Below are 22,794 nucleotides of genomic sequence, written 5' to 3'. Positions count from 1 at the left end.
CACACACACACACACACACACACACACACACACACACACACACACACACACACACACACACACACACACACACACACACACACACACACACACACACACACACACATACCCATCAAAAACATTTAAAATCACCAAACACACACTCAGTCAGCCTACCCCACCCAACCCACACACATTCACACATGACTACATACCCGGTTGTTCTTTATAAAACTCTGACTTCTGAACCACCCGTGACTGTGATTGGCCTTGATTTCAAGGGGCAAACTATTCCACGAATGAATTCCTTTAATTAGGAATGATGACTGACGAAAAGGATGTTTTACGATGGGTTTTACGGTATCCTGCAATTCCCTGCTATAGCCCCCCCTGGTGGACCTCCCACATGCCTGCAAAGGTTTAATTAGATCACAGAGCACTTGGGGGGCTTGGCCATGCAGGCATATATATCAAATTAATATTTGACATAGCTATAGAATTGTCAAAACTCATCATGTTCAGGTCCTGCTGAACATCACAGTGATGGGCTCTAATTGGTCTTTTAGCTGAGATTTTTTTGTGCACGGTTGTAGAGTCTCTCCAGTGGTCTTATTACTGAGAGACCTGCCTGTGACCATGCAGTTAGGCAGTAGCCAACATGAGAGAGAATTAATGAGTGCAGGTAAATGTTGGCTCCTTCAAATGATAAACAGTCTCTAATTAGTCTGAAGGTGTATAGGTTCAGCCTAACTGTTTTGCTGATGATCTTAATATGTTACCAAGCTATGGTAAATAAATACTTAATAATACTCTTAATTCCTGGGAAACGCTGCGATTCATATTTCATGGTAATAATGTATTCACAGACAAACAGAAGAAAGGCACGCAGCAAATGAGTTCATCTTCGTTATTCTATTTCTCATACACAAACACACACACACAACGTTCTTGTTTTGTCTTTTTAATTTGTTTCATGGTGGTGCGCCTATCTGATGTTGGCTTAATGAAGAGTACAGCTTATGGTAAACCCTAAGGGCTTTTGTTTCTGATGAATCTACCAATAGACCTGGAGTGGCTAGTGTGGTATGGGTACCTAGGGAGCAGCTGCCTGCCCTCAGAATTTATTAGTTTCTCAATGAGACGCTGCAAGGCTTTGAAGGGAGCTCTGCACTCTCTGCACACCATTCTCTGCAGAACGTTTTAAGCCACATGCTTTGGCAACAGTCATGTAACAGTCATACTAACAAAGCACAATTGGAATTTGAATTTGAATTTGGAACGCCAATGAATTTAAATTACACAGTTCAGTAAGGTCAGACCATCTCCCATCCTCCATGGAGACGGATTTCTCTTAGCTTTTGCCAGACTGTTTGACGGAGTCAACAGTCGGCTTTCGCCCAGGCGTAATGATCACCCTTACAAGCCTAATGACCTCCGTGTCCTTTGTCTATTTATGGATATATTTTTACCTATATACAGTATGTTTGTGTGTGTGCATGTCTGTGTTTACATTTGCATGTTTGACTTTGCTGTGTCATAGATTACTACAACACTGACCAATCAAGGCTCTCCTAGTACATCTGGCCACGAAGCTTTGCAAGTAGCATAGCTACTTATTGTTTAGATTCAGGGATGGCACTATAGGGAGGGTGAGCAGGGCGCTTGCCCTGGGGCCCAGGGTCCTCCCATATTAGTGGTGAAGGCCTATTGTGACCTTGGCAGGCCTTAGGAAAATCGACCATGGTTTTACTGTAGTAACCGTGGTTTTACCATGGTATGTCATGGTTAAATAAGTACTCTGAACCAAACATCATATTACTATGGCTTATCCATGTTTTTTGGGGGTAACCATGAAAACTGTGGTTTCTGACTAACCATGGATCATGGTTATTCATGGTTTTCATGTTTTTTTCAGCATGGTTTGTGACTATGATGGATATCATGGTTGCCCAAAAAAAACATGAAAACTTCTGCACAGCCATGGTGTAATGGTTTGGGAGATAGACTGAAGATTAGTGGATTGTGGATTTCATGGTTACCAAAAAAAACATGAAAACTTATATGCAGCCGTGGTGTAATGGTTTGGGAGATGGACTGAAGATCACAGAGTTGCAGGTTAAATTCCTACCCTTACCTCTCCCTACACCTCCATCCATGGCTGAAGTGCCCTTGAGCAAGGCAACTAACCCCACATTGCTCCAAGGACTACATATGCGTTGGATTAAAATAAGTGATAGCTAAGTGTAATTTAATGAGTAATTATAAACCGTGGCACGGTTTTTGCCAAACATACCTTTTGGAATTATGTCCAAAATGTTCAAGCTCGGTTTCACCTGACCATAACACACCTTCCTATATGCATTTGGGAGATTTTGCAAGTATTTTTTGTTATTTACCTCGGAGACACTGACGAAGGCAACAGCCGAAACGTTTGTCTACACTTCTGCTGCTATGTAAATAAAAAAATAAAAAAGAAGAAAAGAAGAACCCGAGTGCGATCCACTTTTTCACCTTTAAAATTTACCTCACCAAGATTGAACTTTTTGGTCATAATTTAAAAGGGTATGTTTGGCACAAAACATCACCGCAATAACACCATACCTAACATAAAGTATGGTGGTGGCAGCATTGTTCTTTTGTGCTGTTTTTCAGCTGTAACTGGAGGCTTCATTGGGGAGGAGGGAATTATGAACATTTCCACAGGGGCTGTGGTAGTGGCACAAAATCTTCGGCCCCCTGGTAGAAAGGTGAAGATGCAGAGGAACTAATCTTTCAGAACGTCAATTTCTCTAAGCACACACCTAAATCTACAAAAGAATGGCTTCACCAGAATTGAGGTTTTGGAATGGCCCAGACAAGCTAAATGTGCTGCAACTAAGTATTAATTTCAGGGTGTGTATATTTATGCAACCATGTTAATTGAAGTTTTTTATTTTCTATTGTTTCCATTTAAAGCTTTATGCTTGTTTCTCAATTTAGTTCAATTCAGTTTAGATTGAAGCTGTGAAAAAGCTGTGAATCTACTTGTCTTTCTGTCATTTTTTTACATCACAAAAACCTGACATATGAGGAGGGTTGTGTAGACTTCTTGAAGGCACTGTATGTAATGAGGCATTATAGTACCATGTGGCAGCTGTAGCTGGGCGAGCTGGCCGGTATGATTGGCTTGGCATGCCTCCCTACAGGGTTCTACAAGTCAGGCTATAGTTCACCTGTCGTGGCAGGCAGCAACAGGTGGTTGATAATCTGCTGCATTGTCGTGGCCAAGGATGAATTACTGCATGGGCCTACCGGCCCCAGAATAGGGGCCCAAGAGCCACATGGGCCCTGACGCCCAAGCCTCCATGCTACATGAAAAAACACATTATTGGTCACATATTATTGGTATTTGTGTCCTCATATTGCGTGAAACTTATAATTACCATTTTACCTTTTAATTTTTCACAGGGTAGAAACCCCGCCCAACCCCCAACAACAAGGGCTCTCTAACATCTTTGCCAAACACCTAAATGTTCTGAATCAGGACCCTCCCCATGAAGAGGGGGCCTTTCTTGTTTGACTTGCCCAGGGGCCCATAGAGTCATAATCCGTCCCTGGTCGTGGCATTTCTACATAACACATAACTGGCTCTGTGACCAACTGGAGAAAGGCCTGAAAGAAAAAAAAACAGCCTCGGCTCCTGAGGACTGTCCGCCCACCAGGAAAAGGCCCTGTATTGCAGATTACCAGTCCAGCCCTGAGTTATAACATAGGCTCTGCGCTAAGAGCATGCATGCTAGAATACATTCAGCAAGTCTTTGTGATCTATCAAGAGGCATATTATCCACGGTAATGTCAGCATACCACCATGAATGATAAACCACATCCACAGGACTAACTGTGTGCGCAAGAGGAAGCTGTCTGAAAGGGCTGTTCGGGTGCTAACCCAGATTGTATCCAAAAAACATAAAACCACAGCTGCCCAAATCATGGCAGAATTAAATGTGCACTTAAACTCTCCTGTTTCTATCAGAATTGTCTATTGGGAGCTCCACAGGGTCTATATACACGGCTGGGTATACTGTTGTTGTGGCCTAAAAGCAAGTGTTTCCTGTGTTCTACAGTGTTTTCTAACCAGTGTAGATGTCTTTTATTTTCCCAAAATGAGGGTGAACAGGGGCTATGTTTTTTTCTTTTTTTGTGATTTTTCTGTAAGCCTGGGTCCAATGGACCCAAACACCTCCTATGTAACACCTTACACGGGTTAATCATATTCTTCTACGTAATGAGACAATCTAGCAGAGGATGTGTCCCTGCCCTGACTGTAGAATAGAGCCCATACATCTATGAGCCTTGATTGTTTTCTTTGTCTGTTTCCTATTCTTCATTGGAGAGCACTTAGCAAAGGGAGAAGAGAATAGGACACCAAATGAGAATGGAATATCTGAATAGCTGCAGCAGACAGCATCAGACTGAAGAACGCGTCCTTGACAGAATAGCAAGCTATACTCATGTTGTTAGGTAGAGACTGAGTCAGGACACTGGAGGAGCACAACATGAACAATATTTGAAGTATACATCAGACATGTCTTGCATGCCTTGCTGCAGCCATGGTGTAATGGTTATGGAGTTGGACTGTAGATCACAGGGTTGCAGGTTCAATCCCGACCCTTTCCTCCTTCAATGGCTGAGATGTCCTTGAGCAAGGCACCTAACCCCACATTGCTCCAGGGACTGTAACCAATACCCTGTAATATCTGTATGTCACTTTGAATAAATGTGTCAGCTAAGTGTAATTTAAATGTAAATAATATATGTGTAAAAAAGTGTTTGACATTACATTTAGCGGTGTGCAAAACACTGGTCAAATATACGGTTCCATACATTAGCAATCAGCCACTTTGTTTTCAAAATAACATTCTGCTGCTTTTGGGAGCCACGCTAAAAATGGTGTGGCCAGGTCAGTCTCATCTGCAAATGTCACATTTCCCATTTGATATATACCTTCCAAACTGCACAACACCTGCAAGGCTTTAGATTACCTATTCACATTTTAATTGCATTTATGAACACACCTGATGAAATGGTTGATAGCTTCAACAACAACTTAAGAGGAATTCTAGATAACATAGCTCCAATTAGAACGACGACAAGAACCAGAGCTAGGTATTCACCTTGGATGAATGACTCACTTAGAGCCTTAAAAAGAAAATGCAGAGTAACCGAGCGTCTTTGGAGGAAAACTAAATTAGAAGTCCATAGACAATCCCTTAGGGATGAGATCTCCTCCTACAATAATGCAGTACGCTCAGAGAGAAAAGCATATTTTTCCAAAATCATAACAGACAACCAGCATAATGCGAAAGTTCTTTTTTCCACTATTGACCACCTGCTTAATCCAACACATAGCAATAACAACCTAAATGCAGCATCACATGCCAAGTGCGAGGAATTTGCTAGATTTTTTTAATAAAAAGATTGCCGACATTAGAGAAGGCATCCAAGGTGGAAACGCAGCAACCTCTGTCGCCCACTCAGGCGATACACCGAGGGGAGGGTTAAACCCCCCTAGGAGACCTGAGAGCTTCAAAAAGTTTTGTCCAATTACAGAGGACGACCTCTGCAAAATAGTCAGGCGAAAGTAAGCAGTCTACCTGCAGCCTTGACGCGATCCCCACATATCTGCTAAAAAAACATACTTGGTTGCTTAGCAGCACCTTTACTGCAAATTGTTAACACCTCTATGCTTACAGGCATTTTTCCAAGCTCATTCAAAACAGCCATGGTAAAGCCACTCCTAAAAAAGACAAATTTAGAGCAGAATTCTTTAAACAACTACAGACCTATATCAAACCTCCCCTTTATAAGCAAGGTACTAGAAAAAGTTGTATTTAAACAGCTTAATCAACATCTGGCTGGGAATGATATCTTGGAAAAATTCCAATCAGGCTTTAGAGCCAACCATAAGCTGGAAACAGCACTAACCAAAATAATAAGTGATCTTAGGCTCAACACTGCCGCAAACAAAGTTTCAGCACTTATCCTCCTCGACCTCAGTGCCACCTTTGACACGATAGACCACAACATACTAATTGACCGCCTTGAATCTTGGGTAGGCTTGTCCGGTCACGTCTTAGAGTGGTTCAAAACATATATTACAGGAAGGCAGTTTTTTGTCACCATCGGAGAATACGTCTCCAACAAGTATGATGTGCCTTTTGGAGTTGCTCTCAGGGTAGTTGCTTGGGCCCTCTCCTCTTCTCTCTCTATATGTTGCCCCTGGGCTCCATCATCAGAGAGCACAATGTTGATTTTCATAGCTATGCCGATGACACTCAACTGTATATCTCTGTCGAGCCTAGCCAAACCACTGCCATTCATGCCTTGACTAAATGCATGTCTGCCATCACAGATTGGATGAACAGTAACTTCCTAAAATTAAATGAGGATAAAACTGAAGTGTTGCTCATTGGGCCTAAGAAAAAACGTGCAAAACTCCACTCAAGCCTAGGTGACCTAAGCATGCACATTAAAGATAAGGTTACTAGCCTAGGTGTGGTCATAGACTCGGATTTGAGCTTTGAGCCTCACATCAACAAGATAACAAAATCTGCTTTTTTCCATCTTAGAAAATGTCAACAAAGTGCGCGGCTTGGCCCCCCGACAAGACGCTGAGAAACTTATTCATGCCTTTGTCACCAGTAGGATAGACTACTGCAATGCTCTCTTCTCTGGTCTCCCAAAAAAATTAATTGACAAATTGCAACTCATTCAAAATTCTGCGGCAAGAATCCTAACAAGAACCAGAATGAGAGAGCACATCTCTCCTGTCTTGGCAGACCTGCACTGGTTACCTGTCTATACAGAATCGACTTTAAGATTCTGCTCACAGTATTTAAAGCATTAAATGGACTTGCCCCTAGCTATATCTCAGACATGCTCTCTTTTTATGCCCCTGCTCGAGCTCTCAGGTCCACTGATGCCAAGCTGCTAAGGACCCCCACCCCCCCGCAGAAGAAGATCGGCGACGCCGCGTTTGCCTGCTATGCGCCCAAGAGATGGAACGCCCTCCCCATCGAGATCCGATCAGCCACCTCCGTCGACTCCTTCAAGAAGCAGCTGAAGACCCACCTCTTCATCCTTGCCAACTCCTAGCTGCCAAGGCATCATAGTGTCCCAGCTGCCGCAGCTCCCTTACTACTCGAAACCAGCCCTGGCAGGGGGCTCCCCTAGGTGGCCGCTGGTCTCTGCCTGAGGTTTCTTCCTGACTATAGGGGGTCTTTTTTCTCAGACCTCACTGAGCTTTTTTTTTTCCCCCTTACAAACTATGAATCAAGCGAAAGGGAGTTTTTCCTCACCCCTGATGCCACCAGGGGCCGCACCTGAGCGCCCAATCTCTGTGTGACTATCTATGACTTATGATAGGCCCAGCCACTATGGACCTTACACATCTAAGAATCCTGGTCCTAACCTACGTTGACCTTATGACTCTACATTCTCTGTCTATCTCTTCTTCCTCTGCCTTCATGCTTTTTCTGCCTCTCCTCTATACCTCTCCTTTTAAATCTATCTCTAACAATGTTTTTTTTTCCCATTTGTTAAGCACTTTGAGTTACATGCCTTGTATGACACAGTGCTATACAAATACAATTATTATTATTATTATTATTATTATGCATGAAGAAGACGAACATCATAAAGACATGAGTTATGAGAAACACATCAGGGTGAGAGGGTATGTAGAGCAATGCAGAGAGAGAGAGAGAGAGAGAGAGAGAGAGAGAGAGAGAGAGAGAGAGAGAGAGAGAGAGAGAGAGAGAGAGAGAGAGAGAGAGAGCACACATAAGGAAAGGAGCAACAATCCCCCCTTTTCAGATGGAGAGAGAGGCAGAGGGTGGGAAAGAAGGGGCGTGAAGGTAAAAGAGAGAGAAGGAGAGAAGGGAAGGCAGGAGGGGATGTGTGTGTGTGTGTGTGTGTGTGTGTGTGTGTGTGTGTGTGTGTGTGTGTGTGTGTGTGTGTGTGTGTGTGTGTGTGTGCGTGTACGTTCGGAGGCAGAGAGAAGGGAGGGCAGGCAGGAGGAGGAGAGGGTGCGCGTCTGAGTGTGTGTGTGCGTGTGCATGTGTGCGTGTGGTCGGAGTCTTTCCTTCCCCCTGACACGGGCAACATCAATTCTCAGAGCCGCAGCTCTGCTGCCTGAAAGCCGCAACTGAGACGATCACTGAACTGTGAGTAAATATATCAAACATAGCCATGATTTTTCATCATATTTGCTGTATCTGCACCTGGGTGCAATTTGTGCTGATGGACTGTCCTAAGTGGCCAATGATTGGTGAAATTTGGTGGAATTTTGGCTTCGGTCGTCGGCGCATACAAATAATATATTTCCTGGCTTTCTGTTCATCTTGACAGTTGAAAGATTGCCTTTTCTTTTAAAACTTCTTCCTAACGGTTGAAATGGCGTAACAATAAATGACTAAAACTACTTGGAATTGCTATTCAAATGTTAATAACCACCAGAGAGGATGCAACCCTATAGCCTATAATTTGCTGTTGGAGTAATCTGTTGCATTTTGATTGTAGTGATGTGCAGCCTTCTGCCAGTGGAACAGTTTACTAGCACCATAGCAGGTTACATTACAGAGTTAGAAATACACAGTAATTATGTTCATTGCCATTTATTCTACAGCAAATTTACAATCACAGTGGCAATGTATTAACAGACTAAGTAAATCATTCATTTTAATTAAATATGACATTTTTAGTTAGATATGCACAAGAACCATTTAAGAAAGTATTGGACTGGAGTTACTAATTGCCATTTCTGTTCTGTCTGAGATCTATGCACTGCACTCCCACCTGAAGCCCTGCTTCAAACACTCTGCTTGTCATACCACACAGACAAATCAATACATCATGTTGATTTATTTTGGATGGCTGTGAACTAAGGGACCCTGCTGTTGTGTCCTTAGGGCATAGAGTGAGGTGGCACATCTGAAATGGACTCTCACTATCACCTGTGAATTAGTGATACAGTGACACTGGCGTAGACTAGAGAAATACATCTTTGCATGCAAATAGGCTTTTCATTGCCATAGTCACAAAGACATTTTGTTTGTCTCTCTCTCTCTCTCTGTATTTCTTTGTTTGTTTGTTGTGTTTGTTTGTTGTTTGTTGTGTTTGTTTGTTTGTTTGTTTGTTTGATTGATTGATTGATTCTTTCTTTCTTTCTTTCTTTCTTTCTTTCTTTTTGTCAGTCGATCTCTTGGTGATCCAACACCCAGAGCATCCTCAGACACACTGAGAGGCGCTGCAGTGAACAGTGAAAAGCAAAACCCCCTCCACATGTGCTGTTCCAAAGAACTCAACTTCACCCCAAGCCTGATCCTGGACGCGAGCGCCATCCCAATCCCGATCCTGAACCCGATCCCGATCGAGAACATGAGCGAGAGCGCCCCCCTGAGCCTGGCGGTGGTGATGAACGACACGGAGGCCTTCATCCAGTTCTACTGCAACTACTCAGCGGGCTCGGAGCCGGCGGTGTTTGTGGGGGCGCAGCAGAGCGAGCCCTACCACGTGGCAGTTCCCATGACGATGTTCTATAGCCTGCTCTTCCTCGCCGGCGTCCTCTTCAACGGCGTCAGTGTGCTCACGCTGCTGGTGGACGCCCGAATGAAGGTCAGCGATACCAAAGAATATACATCTCTAACAAGAAGCGACACTCAGGTCTTTTATGGGAAACAGTCAATAGGGGGCGTTTTGAGTCACTTTTGAGTCAAATCCACCATTCTGGAATGAACAGGTAGTCACGTACACCACTCTGTTATGCAGGGCTTAACACTAACACCCGCCAGCTAGCCAAATGCGGGTGAATAGCGGCGCTGGCTAGTAGATACCGAAGGTTCACTAGCCATTCTGGCGGGTCCGTTACTATTCTGATTTCTGAATGATGAGGCACCGCATTTTTTTTAGTTTTTTTCCTCGGACCGGCTTTGCTACAAAAGCAATACAATGCGATTTCGCGAGCCTACACTACCCATGAAGCACCTGTGTCACGTGTCACCTGTGTCTCACGCACACCAAGAATCTGACAGCGCTAATCTTGCGAAGAGGATTGGTAGCGAGCTACCGGCACATCGGCGTGCGTTTGGAAATGTCACTTAAAACCTTCACGTGTAAATAAAGTAGCAAAGTTCATCTCAACTGACTTGTTTTGCGATCTGTCATTAGTACAATACTTAAGCCTAGAAATCTAGACGCCCCTAGTGGCCGCAAAGGCATGGCCAGGCTAACAATACTTAGTAGTAGTGGACATTAAAATGACCAAGGCGAGAGGAAAACACGTCTGTCTTGTGAAAGTCTCGAGACTAATTAGCGCAGTGATAAGACAAGGACACATGCTGCATTTATAATGTTCGGTTTAAATTATTTTCTGATTTGCCTGCATGTCTTCATACCTTAATATTCCTCCATGTTTCTTGTGCTGTTCTTCCCGCTGTCAAACCTTGCTTAAACAACGCGCAGTAGTAGCCTTCCAGACTGCATAAAAGCATGTCCCATGTGTCCCTTCGCAGGTGCCCGTCCGTTTGTATTTTAAACAACTCAATATTAAACGGAATGAAAGGAAGTCGTATCCCCTTCTGTAGTTACCGCATCCGTTTGTGCTTTCTAGTGGATACTTTTATAAGCAAATATTCCAGAAGAGGTGTTATTCCACATCCATGACCGAGGACAGGCGTTCTGCACTGATTGTGCTGAAAAAACACACGTGATGGTATAAGCATTCATAACTAAAGAATTTCCGATAGTTATATCGATGTAGTTTTACCGTATTATGTAGAAATCATGTACACATTCCCAATGCATTCCAATGTAATTTGTCCGATATTCATTCCAGAATGGCGGCCGCGGCCGAAAATCATGGGGGCGAATGTTGCAATGGACGTTGTATTGAGTGTTGCTTCTTGATAGATCCACCTTCTTTGGCGAAACCCAGGGGGGGTTGACTCACGGAACTAGCTACTAGCCACAACTGGCTAACCCTAATCCAACCTAAGTGCAAAATTAATGGGTGTGAATGGAGTTTGCTACTATTATAATTTTTGTGATTTTTAATATTTTTTTGCCCGAAATATTAATATCCAGTTCGAAGCTAGAAATAATAAGACCTCATTTGAGTAGCGTTTTGATTATTATGTGCCACTAGATTGTTCACTTCCTGGAAGTATTTTGGAAAATCAATGACGATTTGTGTGTCAAAGGCTCCATAAGCCGCCATCTTTGCTTGAAAATGGAACATGGAGGTCAATGGGATTAGCCTAACCTTGACTTCCATGGCTCTGGTGACACCAAGCTTCCGTTTCTCTTCATTTAACATTGTGACGCTTCGGGCAGTATGCCCTTCATCAGACCTTGCTAGTCCTGCACCCGTTTTTGAGACAGATGTGTGTGTATTTTTGTTGTTGTTGTTATACTTGGACGCCCGCATGAAGGCCAGCGCCGTGCAGCTCTACCTGCTCAACCTGGTCATGGCGGACATCCTGCAGCTGCTCACCATCCCTGTCACGCTCTACCGCTACTACTGGGAGATCTACCCCTGGAGGCTGGGCGGCACGCTCTGCAAGGTCTACTTCATGATGCGACAGGTGGGCAGAATCATACTCTCCACACTCTGAATAGTAATAATACTCTTTACAGGTGTGCTCTGCAAGGTATAGGCTACTTCATGGTGGTGCGACAGGTGGACTAGAATCAAACTCTCTCTCCTCCACACTCAAACTCTCCACACAGGTGCACTCTGCAAGGCATAATTCATGATGCTACAGGTGAGGAAGGATCATACCAAAGAGAGTAGATTAGAGAAGGAGGATTCAAACTCCGCCCACCCAATGCAAAGGAGTGTGCTCACGTTTGGTGTCCTGAGGGGGCGTCCCCTCCTTCTTCTCTTTCTGTGGCATTTGGTGACGGCTTGCATAAGCTGTGCGCTGCCACCATCTACTGTGCCAAGAGAACTCCATTTATTCTCAACCTAAAGCCTCCAAAGGTTTCCTTACCGCAGGTCTCCTAAAGGGGCGTTCACACAATATCACACGGATCCAGGACATGCGCGGATCTTACTCTAATCTACTCTCTTTGATCATACTCTCCACACTCAATACTCATGAAGGCCATCCGGGTACTTTGCTCTTAAATTTGCGTTACGCCCCTTTATGGGTGAAAACAAATCGAATGTCTTATTGACTTACATGCTATATCGGCTAGCCTAAATGAACACATTCCATGCTTCAGCCACGGCTGTTTGGCTATATTATTTGAACAGCCCGCAACACAACACGTTTTCGGCATGTTGCGCATGAACAACGCTAGTCTACAGGTCCGTATCTTTCGTTTATTAAACCCCAACATCACCAATTGACTTGCATGGGTTGTTTTCCCCCACAAATGGGCGTAACGCACATGGAAAACGTCACGCCGTTCATGAGTATACCCTGTGCCTAAATAACACATTGCCAAGTGTAATGTAATGTCAACACGTACTCTACACACAGGTCACAGGTGTACTGCCACTGAACCAATAACCTGCACCTAAATAACTGTAAGTCACATTGGATGCTAGTCGCTTAAATCGCTCGTATTGCTCTTGCTGCACCAAAGCGATTCTCTGTCGCTTGAATCTCGTCGCGGCCGGTGTATTCGCCCGGTTAGGGTCAGGGTCAGGGTTAGGGTTAGGGTAACTGCATGCACTCTCCCTAAACTGAAAAAACCTGAGCAACGTAGCACAAACCACAGAAATGGCAGATTTCGGTGGGAAACGTGCCGGTATTTAGACAATAGACATCAATGTTTGAATAGCGTCATGTAACCGAAACCAATACCCTGTACATAAAAAAAACGTTACAGTCGCGTTGTGCCGGCCCTTCACAGGTGTACTGTGCCACCACCAGCTGGATCATCCTGGGCTTCACGGTGGAGCGCTACCTGGCCATCTGCCACACCATGTGGTCCGTGTCCAGCCTGCACCGGAAGGCCCACCTGCCCTGCCTGATGGCCCTGGTGTGGCTGCTCTCCCTGGCCTCCGCCGTGCCCTTTGCCCTGGTCTACAACCACGACCGAGCCTGCATCATGGACTACACCGCGCAGGAGTCTCACAAATTCTTCCATGTAAGAGTACAAGGAAGGGGTTATGAACACCTCCTCCACCCTCGCCTACACACACACACACACACACACACACACACACACACACACACACACACACACACACACACACACACACACACACACGTTGATATTATGTGTTGTGTATTATGCACTAGGGCTGTTATTTGGATCAAAATTGAAATCACAATTATTTTTTTTGCAGATTTTTATTTTAAGTCATGAAATTCAATATAACCAAGAATGAATTATATAAGGGATGAACAAAATAAAACTGAATTGTAATGATTATGTAGAAGGCAATAACATGAAACTTAGGCGGACCTACAGATTTTTGACCAGACTTACTTACCAGTCTTTCAGCATGTTCAGGTCTCAAGGACGCTTGAAGGCCGGTCACTGTTGCCACGATTAAGCCTGATTGATTTCACAATTTCAATAGCATGACTAAATCATGATTTTCAATTAATTTGGAATTATGCACCCTTGTTATGCTCGCATCTGGGAGTACACCACACAAGAGCCCGGCAAACTCTTCTAGACATGGAATCATAGCCAGCCAATAAATACGTAATAACTCCCCCAATAATATCATTCATAAAATAGCTGTTAAAATTCTTAAGCAGCTAGGGCATCAGACTTGTGGCCCAAAGGTTGTCGGTTCGACTCCTGACCCGCCATGTTGGTGGGGGGAGTAATTAACCAGTGCTCTCCCCCATCCTCCTTCATGACTGAGGTACCCTGAGCATGGTACCGTCCCACCGCTCCCTTTTGGGCGCCATTGGCGGCGGCCCCCTTGTACAGGTGAGGGATAAATGCAATTTTTTTGTGTGCAGTGAACACTTGTGTGCTGTGGAGTGCTGTGTCACAATGACAATGGGAGTTGGAGTTTCCCACTTGGGCTTTTACTTTCATGCTTTCACATTACATGTACAGTATCTGTTCTGATTTTAACCCGAAGTTGCGCCGCTGCTTCCATGCAGGCCTCCACCATGTGTGAGCTGACCGAGGCTCCTCCGTTCCCGCTGTACAGGACGGCGGTGCTGCTGAAGGCCATCCTGTGCTTCCTAGTGCCGCTGGTGTGCATCCTGGTGCTCTACGTGCTCATCATCTGCCACCTGCGCAGGAACAGCCGGCAGAGGCAGGCCATGGGCCTCAACCGCGCCGCAGGCACGCCAGTAGCTACCAGGAGCGGGAGTGCCAATGCCAGCGGGAGCGTCAACGCCAGTGGCAGTGCAAGCAGATGTGGGAGTAACACGGGGTCCGGCATGCAGAACAACAAACTGCTCTTTCAGGAGAGGAGAGCACTAACACTCATGGGTAAGTTCGAAAATCGTTACCCTACCGGTAACACTTTATTTTACTGTTACATCTATTAGCACTTAATACAATGTGCCTGTTTAAGTAACTTGTAGGCATGTACTAAGCTAAATCAAACATTAGTCATGTATTTGCAAATGTCTTGTTCATGCAAAGGGATTTATTACCAATTTAACCTTAGTAAGGACCTAGTAGGCCTCAGCTTTTGCTCAGTACATGCCTTACAAGTTACATTACATTACATTACATTTAGCTGACGCTTTTATTCAGAGCGACTTACATTTACTATTTTTCAGGGTATTGGTTACAGTCCCTGGAGCAATGTGGGGTTAGGTGCCTTGCTCAAGGGCACTTCAGCCATGGATGCAGGTGTAGGGAGAGGTCAGGTGGGATTCGAACCTAAAACCCCCAGATTGAAAGAAAAACTCCCTAACCGTTAGGCCACGGCTTCTCCAGTTACTTATGCAGGCATTAACCTTGTATGTATCAGTGCTAATAGATGTAACACTAAAATACAGTAAAGTGTTACCCACCTACCTTACCCAGCGTTTGCCCCTGGGCCCAGTGCCCTCCTGTATTGGTAGTGGGGGCCCTATTATGAGCTTGGGAGGCCGTGATATGTGGGACCTTATGTCCTGTGACCCTGTGAGCAATTGTTCTGCCACTGATGTGATAATGTTGTTATTTTCATTTTCTTGTCTCTCGTTTTATCCGAACATCTTCTATTAGAGTAAGATAATCCAAACTCCGCCCACCCAATGCATAGGAGTGTTCTCAAGTTTGATCTCCTAAAGGGGCGTTGTCCCCTCCTTCCTCGTGTCTTTCTGTGGCATTTGGTGACGGCTTGCATGGGATGTGCACTACTGCCATCTACAGTGCCAAGGGAACTCCATTCATTATCAACCGTAAGACTCCAAAGGTCTCCTAACCGAAGGCAAAGAAAATGGAATATTGTACAAGAACGACCACTAGCTGGTGGCCAGGAGTGGCACTGCAGCTATGTTATCGCAGCCAAGTAAATAATGAATGGGTGCCAATGGGGCTGTACGCTTCTCATAGAACTATCTGCCCGTGTGATTTTTTCCCTGGAAACAATGAAGTCGCGTTCGATAGATATGAGTAAGTGAAAGCATTTGCCGACACGTTTGCATCTTGTCAAGTGTTAGATTCGTGAAAATGACCCTTATTTCAACTATAGCAATGACATAACACGTGACAATCGACTTTACGGCACTACGCCATTTGTTTTGTAGTTTTGAGTCTGACTTCAGATGTCGACGTGTTTAAAGTTATGTTAGAATTGTTGCAGACACCTGTTATTTATTGCATTTAAGGTGGTGGAAAAGCGACATGTGTACATGGGGTAAAGGTAAGGTAAGAATTTGGGCACCTTCAATTAACATGTTGGACGGTGGTGGGGGGTTTTGAGGTGTGTGACCGTAGATGTCTCTGCTAGGATCAGTCAGAGTACGTCTCTCGTCAGCTCTGGTCGTGAATAATCGCAGATTCCTCAGCCAGCAGGTATTAGCTAACCTGATTCACATCAAATGCTAGCGTGTTGCAGGACAAAACTAACACGTCTTTGGGAGAACAAAGCCATGTCAGGAACCTTTAACTTCACGTCTAATACAACTTCCATGATAAGGTACAGAATGTGCACACATCTTTACAAACCAGAGAACAGAACCGTCACAAATCCCTGCTGAGCCATTTAGCCCAATAGGCTCCCATTCATCTTTTACTTGGCTGCGTTCGCCAACGGGGCTATAATGGGAGCCAATGAGAGATGCCTTTCTCATAGCTTAGAGAATCTCTGCCGAAGGTCTTCTAAAAGGGCATTCACCTGACATCAGGAAATGCACGGGCTTGAAGCATCTTAGTCTAATAGAAGATGTTTGTTTTACCATTCATAATAAATTAATAAAGAAACAGGTGTGGTGGTGGTGGCCTACTTCCTGTTCAAGTTCAAGTTTATTTTGTCCTTAAGGGGAATTAGGTTTGTGGTAGGTAATTAAAAACATTCAGGACAGACAACAAATAGGCTAGTAAAAACAACATAAAGACAGAGACCACAGGTCAACACAGCACATAGACTGGGATGAGCCAGGAAATAATCAAAAAGTTTTCCTGTCAAGGTTTTTTCAATTGATTCTGGTACTTTGGACCATATTAATCGAAATAAGCTTTTGCGCCGCCGTAAAATTGGTCCGGAATCCAAGATGGCCGCCAAAAATTCCATAAGCTTGCTATTATAATAATAATAATAATAATAATAATAATAATACTTTCGTTTTATATAGCGCCTTTCAAAACACCCAAGGACGCTTCACAGAGTGTTGTGTTGAAAAGTGTGAGTGTGTGTGCGCGTCAGTGTGTGAGCATGTGTGTGAATGCGTGAAAGTGCTTGTGGAACTAGCAGCCATAAGCCTCCAGGAAGAGATGTGTCTTAAGGTGTTGCTTAAACATGGCCAGTGAAGGGGCATTCTGGATGTGGTCGGGCAGATTGTTCCAAAGAATGGGAGCAGCAACATGGAAGGCTCTGTCACTGGTGGCCTTGAGCCTGGCACGAGGGACGATCAGCTGGCCCTTGGAAGAGGACCGCAGGGATCTTGAGGGGTCATAGGGGTGAAGGAGGTCAGTGAGGTAGTGGGGTGCCAGACCATGGAGGGACTTGTAGGTTAGGAGGAGGACTTTGTAGGTAATGCGTGACTTGATGGGGAGCCAGTGAAGCTGCTTGAGTATGGGGGTGATGTGCTGCCAGGGTCTAGTGCCTGTTATGATCCTGGCAGCAGAGTTCTGGACATATTGCAGTCTGTCTAGGGCCTTGTTGGGTAGACCAAGCAGGATGGCATTGCAATAGTCCAGACGGGAGGAGATGAAGGAGTGAGTGAGCGTCTCCGTAACTGTCTTAGAGAGTGAAGGCCTGAGTCTGGAGATGTTTCGGAGATGATAGAATGCCGATTTGGTGACTTTTTTGATGTGGGAGTGAAGTGAAAGTGATGAATCCAAGACGACACCCAGGTTACGTACTTCGGGGGATGGGGTGATGGTGCATCCATCGATGTCCAGGTGGAGATCTCCAACCTTCCTTTGCAGCATTGCTGGTGCCACCACCATGAGCTCAGTTTTATTGCTGTTCAGTTTGAGGAGATTGTGTGTCATCCAGGTTTTGATGTCCTGCAGGCAGTGGACGAGAGGGGTGGGGGGAGCAGGGCCGGTTCTGGCTTATTTGGTGCCCTAGGCGAGTTTGAGTTCTGCCCAAACCCCCCCCCCCCTCCCCTTTCTTATACCTTACAGATCACAAGAGTAATATCCGTAGTAAGCTTAACTAAATAGCATCAAGAACAATAACCGTTTTTCATCAAATGGATTTGTGGTTCTTTTTGACAGGCGACCAACACATCAGATTGAGTCGCATGAAAGTAGCTTCACTGTGTGGTATGTTGGATGTGATGGTGGTGGGGCCCCCAACCCCAGATGAGATGGAGGTTATCAATGTGTTTGAATTGTAACGTGAAATTGAAATGCCAGGAGAGTGATACAGTAGGCCTACATTTGCATGTAAAATGCATGTGTAGACAATAAGCCTACCAAGGAGGTCTGCATTGATCTACACTACCTACAGCATCACAAAGCATGGCAGCATAACAATTTTAATAAGCTACACATTTGTGCTGTCTTCCAAACCAATTTCATTTCTGGACTGGAAATAGTGGTGCATTTGTGAGTAGGAGAATGAGAAGGGGGCTATCTATGTGTTTGAACTGGAGGGACAGGGTGAGAGAAAGGGAGAAGAGCTGTCACGCTATTGAATTTCATAATATACAAAATATAGTAAATAGCCTCACTTGTCTGCTGTGCATGGTTCTGTTACATGATTAATGTAGGCTATGTCATTCTGGTCTGGAAATTAATGTTTTTTTAAGCTTACAACAAGCTGGTAATTCATGTGGATGGAAGGAGATATGGCAGCTAAAATTGTTTTAAACATTGCACCAGTCTTACTTTACATTGCTTGTCAACCTAAGCAAGTAGGCCTATTATGATATCAGGTGGGTGTTAGTGAGTAGTGAGTAGGCTACTAACAGCTACTTTACTGGATTTCATTGCTTGGCATACTTGGCTAATGTTAGCATGCTAACTAGCGATTTCTCTGATCAAAAACAAAGCTCTTTTTCTCTCTAATTCCAAATAGTAACCTCATAACTATTAGGCTTTCCATAATCACAAACGGTTGCTGATTAAATCACATAGTTCCAAAACACCCTCTGAAACTCCTGCATCATGCAATGAGTGGTTTAATGAGAACATAATAATCTCCATCCAGCAGAGCAGCACTATTGTTTGCGCTTGCCCTCTCTGTCTCTCGAGTGAGTCTCCAAATTCAAAATAGAGCGCAGGCTGTCACTCGTCCCGCCCCCTTTCTCAGAACTGTCTGTTTATTGGTTCACAGACTTCCCAGAGACAGTTGGAAGCAATATTACTATTGGCTGAGGGGCGCTTTGCCGTGAGGAGCGCTTTCGCCACTCTTTGTTGATTGCGACTTCATAAAAAAAACTTCATATCGCAAAATTACGCATAGGAGAGCGCCATTTCGGCGCCCCTTCTTCACATGGCGCTCTAGGCGACCGCCTAGCCGGCCTATGCTAAAAACCGGCCCTGGGGAGGAGATAGAGGGGGTGGGGGGGGACAGAGGAGAGGGTTTGGTGCTGATGTATATCTGTGTGTCGTCGGCGTAGCAGTGGAAACTGAGACCATGGGAGCGGATGATACGACCAAGGGAGAGCATGTAGATGGTGAAGAGAAGGGGGCCAAGCACCGAACCTTGCGGAACGCCGTGGCTGATGGTAACTGTGGTGGAGAGGGAGTCTTTGAGAGTGACATATTGTTGGTGGTTGGATAGATATGAATTAAACCAGTTAAAAGTGGTCCTCTGTGGGAGAAAATGGTCAAAGGATCTGCTTTTTTGGCCTAATTCAATTCTTTTTGGTGAGAGAAATGAGCTTCTGTGGTTAACAGATCATGTCATATTATTATGAGCGTTTCTCCAAAGTGGGTCCAAAGTACCAGAATCAATTGAGAAAACCTTGACAGGAAAACTTTTCGATTATTTCCTGGCTGGTCCCGGTCTAACAAGGACATAAGACTGGGACCAATACACAGAATTTAAAAAAATAAAAACAAATATTGAATAAGAGGATAAAAGAATGCGATAAAATGGCAGGTCAAGACATGGAGATTAAAATACCAGTCCAATGTGCAAAAAATGCAAGGATGTAAAGTGCAGGAGGAAGCATTAATAGTGCAAGTTCAACATATTTATAGCTGTGCAATTAAAGAAGCATTTGTAACGTTTAGTCCAATGGTTTGGAACTCTAAACCTTTTGCCTGGCAGAAGTTCAAACTCCCCATACAGAGGGTGATCCACACAGTCTAAAATTGCATCCGCTTTCCTTTGGACGTGGTGATAAAACAGTTCGCTGAGAGGAGTCTGCCAGATACTGTCTGTATATAAGGAGACGGAACACTTCAGAAAGTGTCCATAGGAATGAATGGGGACAGTTTGTTACGCTAATATGGCGCATGCTTGCACATATCCCACCTGGTAGGCAACAAGAGCCAATTGCTTGCTGAGCTGTGCTGTCATTTATCCAATCATCTCGCTGCCTCGACTCACCTAGTCTGGCTAATAATAAATTGCGACCCAAATTGCGACCCGAGTGAAAGGACTTTGAGTCTGCTCCTCCCCTATGACCCTCCCAGCCACTGTGACGAGTCGACCCAGCTTGTTGCGTTCAGCAAGTTTCAGGTTACCAAACCATACTACAATAGCAAAAGACAGGGCCGATTCAATTAAAGTCATAAAAGCATCTATTAAGTGTAATAATCATACATGATTATAATGAATGATGTCTTTCATTGTCTCTCATTACCCAAACAGGCGCGGTAGTGGTGGCCTTCTTCCTGTGCAACTTCCCCGACGTCGCCTCCTCGCTCATGCAGGCGTACCGCGACTTCTGGTCCAACCACCTGCTGAGCGTCTACACGGTGCTGAAGACCTACCTGTCGGTGCCGCTGTGGTACGTCAACAGCGCGCTGGACCCCGTCATCTTCTGCATCTCCTCCAGCACCTTCCGCAGGGCCTGCTGGATGACCTTGAGGAGCCTGAAGGTCAACTGCTGCTGCTGCTGTTGCTGCTGCTGGTGCCCCAGGCTGTGGTGCCTCCGCCGCAAAGGGAGCGGGACTGGATCCGGGTCTGTGTGCGGGTCCGGGTCTAGGGCACACATGATGGTGTTGACCAGCCGCCTCAGCCAGACCACCGGAACCGGGTCAGGGAGAGAGGGGAGCGGGTCGGGTAGAGAGGAGAATGGCTCTGGGAGGGAAGGGAGTGGGGCGGGCAGAGAGGGGAACAGCTTGGGGAGAGAGGGAACCGGGTCAGGGAGAGAGGGAGCCGGGCCGGGGAGGGAGGGAACAGGTCAGGGAGAGAGGGAGCCGGGTCAGGAAGAGAAGGGAGCAGGTCAGGGAGAGAAGGAACCGGGCCGGGGAGGGAGGGGAGCAGGTCAGGGAGAGAGGGGAACAGCTTGGGGAGAGAGGGAACCGGGTCAGGGAGAGAGGGAGCCGGGCCGGGGAGGGAGGGGAGCAGGTCAGGGAGAGAGGGAACCGGGTCAGGAAGAGAAGGGAGCAGGTCAGGGAGAGAAGGTAGAGGGTCGGGTAGAGAGGAGAATGAGTCGGGGAGAGAAGCGAATGGGTCAGGTCAGGAACGGGTTGAGAATCAGCCCACAAGATGTAGTAGTAGTAGTAGCAGCACACCACCGCATATAGACCCCACACACATAGCACTGCAGAACTTACACTAGACTAGAGACCAGTCACATCCTGGCGTCCAGGCCTGCACTGGTAATCTAACATACAGGGCATTTCAGTGCACATGGCACAACAGTCCTCAGGGGCCGATGCAGTTGGGCATTTTTTTGTATTTTCTTAAAGACTGGTCCACGATTTAAAACAGGCCACAAAAAAAATGCTCTGACCCGTTTTCCGGTCCCACTCCAGCCCTGCTGGAAGATACAGCCATGTACTGTACAGTATATTTAAATGGATGTAAAAAAAGATGTGTGGAGGGTTGTAGTGTTGCACAGGGACTCAAACCTACGTCTTGTGGGGTAACAAACTGGGGCTCTGAATTGTACACCACCAAAGAGAGCCAGGCTCATTGTGATAAAATGGACCTCGCAACCCCAGTGAGAATACGACTGTGGGGGCTGTGGGTCTGGGCTATTGTGGGGCTGTGGGTCCGGGCTATCAGCTCTGCAAAACACTGGTACGGTACGGATAGGTGTATGGCGTTCATTATGTCTGACTGTTAAAGTAACACTTAGGGTTTTTCGTATACTTCAGACATGTTAAAGTTTTATCTTCTACCTGTTTCGACGGTATAGCTTTTGTCTTCATCTCTGATATAGATGGAAGCTATATCGTTGAAACTTGTCAGGTAAAACATATAAGTTTTACATGTCTGAAGTATAAGAAAAACCTAAGTGTTTCAGTACGGGTAGTGTCGGTTATGGCGGTGAAAATGGGGCTAATCAGAATGCCCTTATCACCCTAGAGATAGGTTGGAAATAATGAGTATGGTTTTAAGGATGATCCTTTATGAATGGTTGGAAACCACGGGTACATTTAGAAGGATTAACCTATTTATGGTTTACATTGAAATTATTGTTTTGCAGATAAGGATAGTAAAACCATGCTTCACGTCTTGTTGACAGACCAGTGGGACATAGCACATAGGTGAAATGTGTACAATGTGTATGGTATTTTGAATATCTTTGTCTTTGATTAGTTGATGGACACTTGGCTTGATTTATAATGCCAGGATATCACCAATCAGCCAGTATGTGCTTTGTTGTCCCTGTACTGTGTCGTGTTGGGAAGCTGTTTGTTTTCAAGTATTTAGATGTCATTGAATTTATACAACAGCAGACTGCGTATGCTATTGTTCATGTTTTCATGCGGCGAAGCCTCAGAGACATTCTGCTGCATGTTTCTTATTTCTCCTGTTGATTATAATTAGGCCAAACAGTTGATATTATTATCATCACAATAACAGTGTTGTTCTTCTTCCTTTGGTTGATAATGATGTGACAATTATTAGTCCACCTTGTTGCCAAGGACAGTTCATAGTCATGTAGGCCTATATGTATGTTATAGGATACCCTAATGGAGAATGTGCACATTGTGGGTATGTGTTTGAGCCATAATGGCACAGTATTCCTCCCAGGTTGATAGACTTTTGTCTTGAAATAGGCATTAATTTAATATTTAAATATTTATTTAAAAATGAAAAAGTGTTTAATATGT

General features: G+C 45.0%; 1 protein-coding gene across 1 annotated transcript; it reads left to right on the top strand.

Annotated features, from left to right (window-relative positions):
• Positions 1 to 4,905: 4,905 nt before the first annotated feature.
• LOC134441675 (pyrokinin-1 receptor-like) lies at positions 4,906 to 22,280 on the top strand. Its single transcript, XM_063192069.1, has 7 exons — positions 4,906 to 4,918; positions 9,317 to 9,633; positions 11,448 to 11,600; positions 12,880 to 13,116; positions 14,097 to 14,433; positions 20,375 to 20,762; positions 22,277 to 22,280. Exons 1-7 carry the CDS (start codon positions 4,906 to 4,908, stop codon positions 22,278 to 22,280), a joined length of 1,449 nt encoding a protein of 482 aa, XP_063048139.1.
• Positions 22,281 to 22,794: the final 514 nt, after the last annotated feature.

This window comes from Engraulis encrasicolus, chromosome 24 (genome assembly GCF_034702125.1).
Source record: "Engraulis encrasicolus isolate BLACKSEA-1 chromosome 24, IST_EnEncr_1.0, whole genome shotgun sequence".
Classification (NCBI taxonomy): Eukaryota; Metazoa; Chordata; class Actinopteri; order Clupeiformes; family Engraulidae; genus Engraulis; species Engraulis encrasicolus.
Note: the sequence above shows the minus strand (reverse complement) of the source record. Positions and strands in the feature narration are given on the sequence as shown.

Excerpts from the sequence above, each read along its gene's own strand:
- LOC134441675 (XM_063192069.1), top strand. Across the intron at positions 9,634-11,447 it reads TGGTGGACGCCCGAATGAAG|GCCAGCGCCGTGCAGCTCTA; the intron begins GTCAGCGATACC and ends GCCCGCATGAAG. Across the intron at positions 13,117-14,096 it reads AGTCTCACAAATTCTTCCAT|GCCTCCACCATGTGTGAGCT; the intron begins GTAAGAGTACAA and ends GCTTCCATGCAG.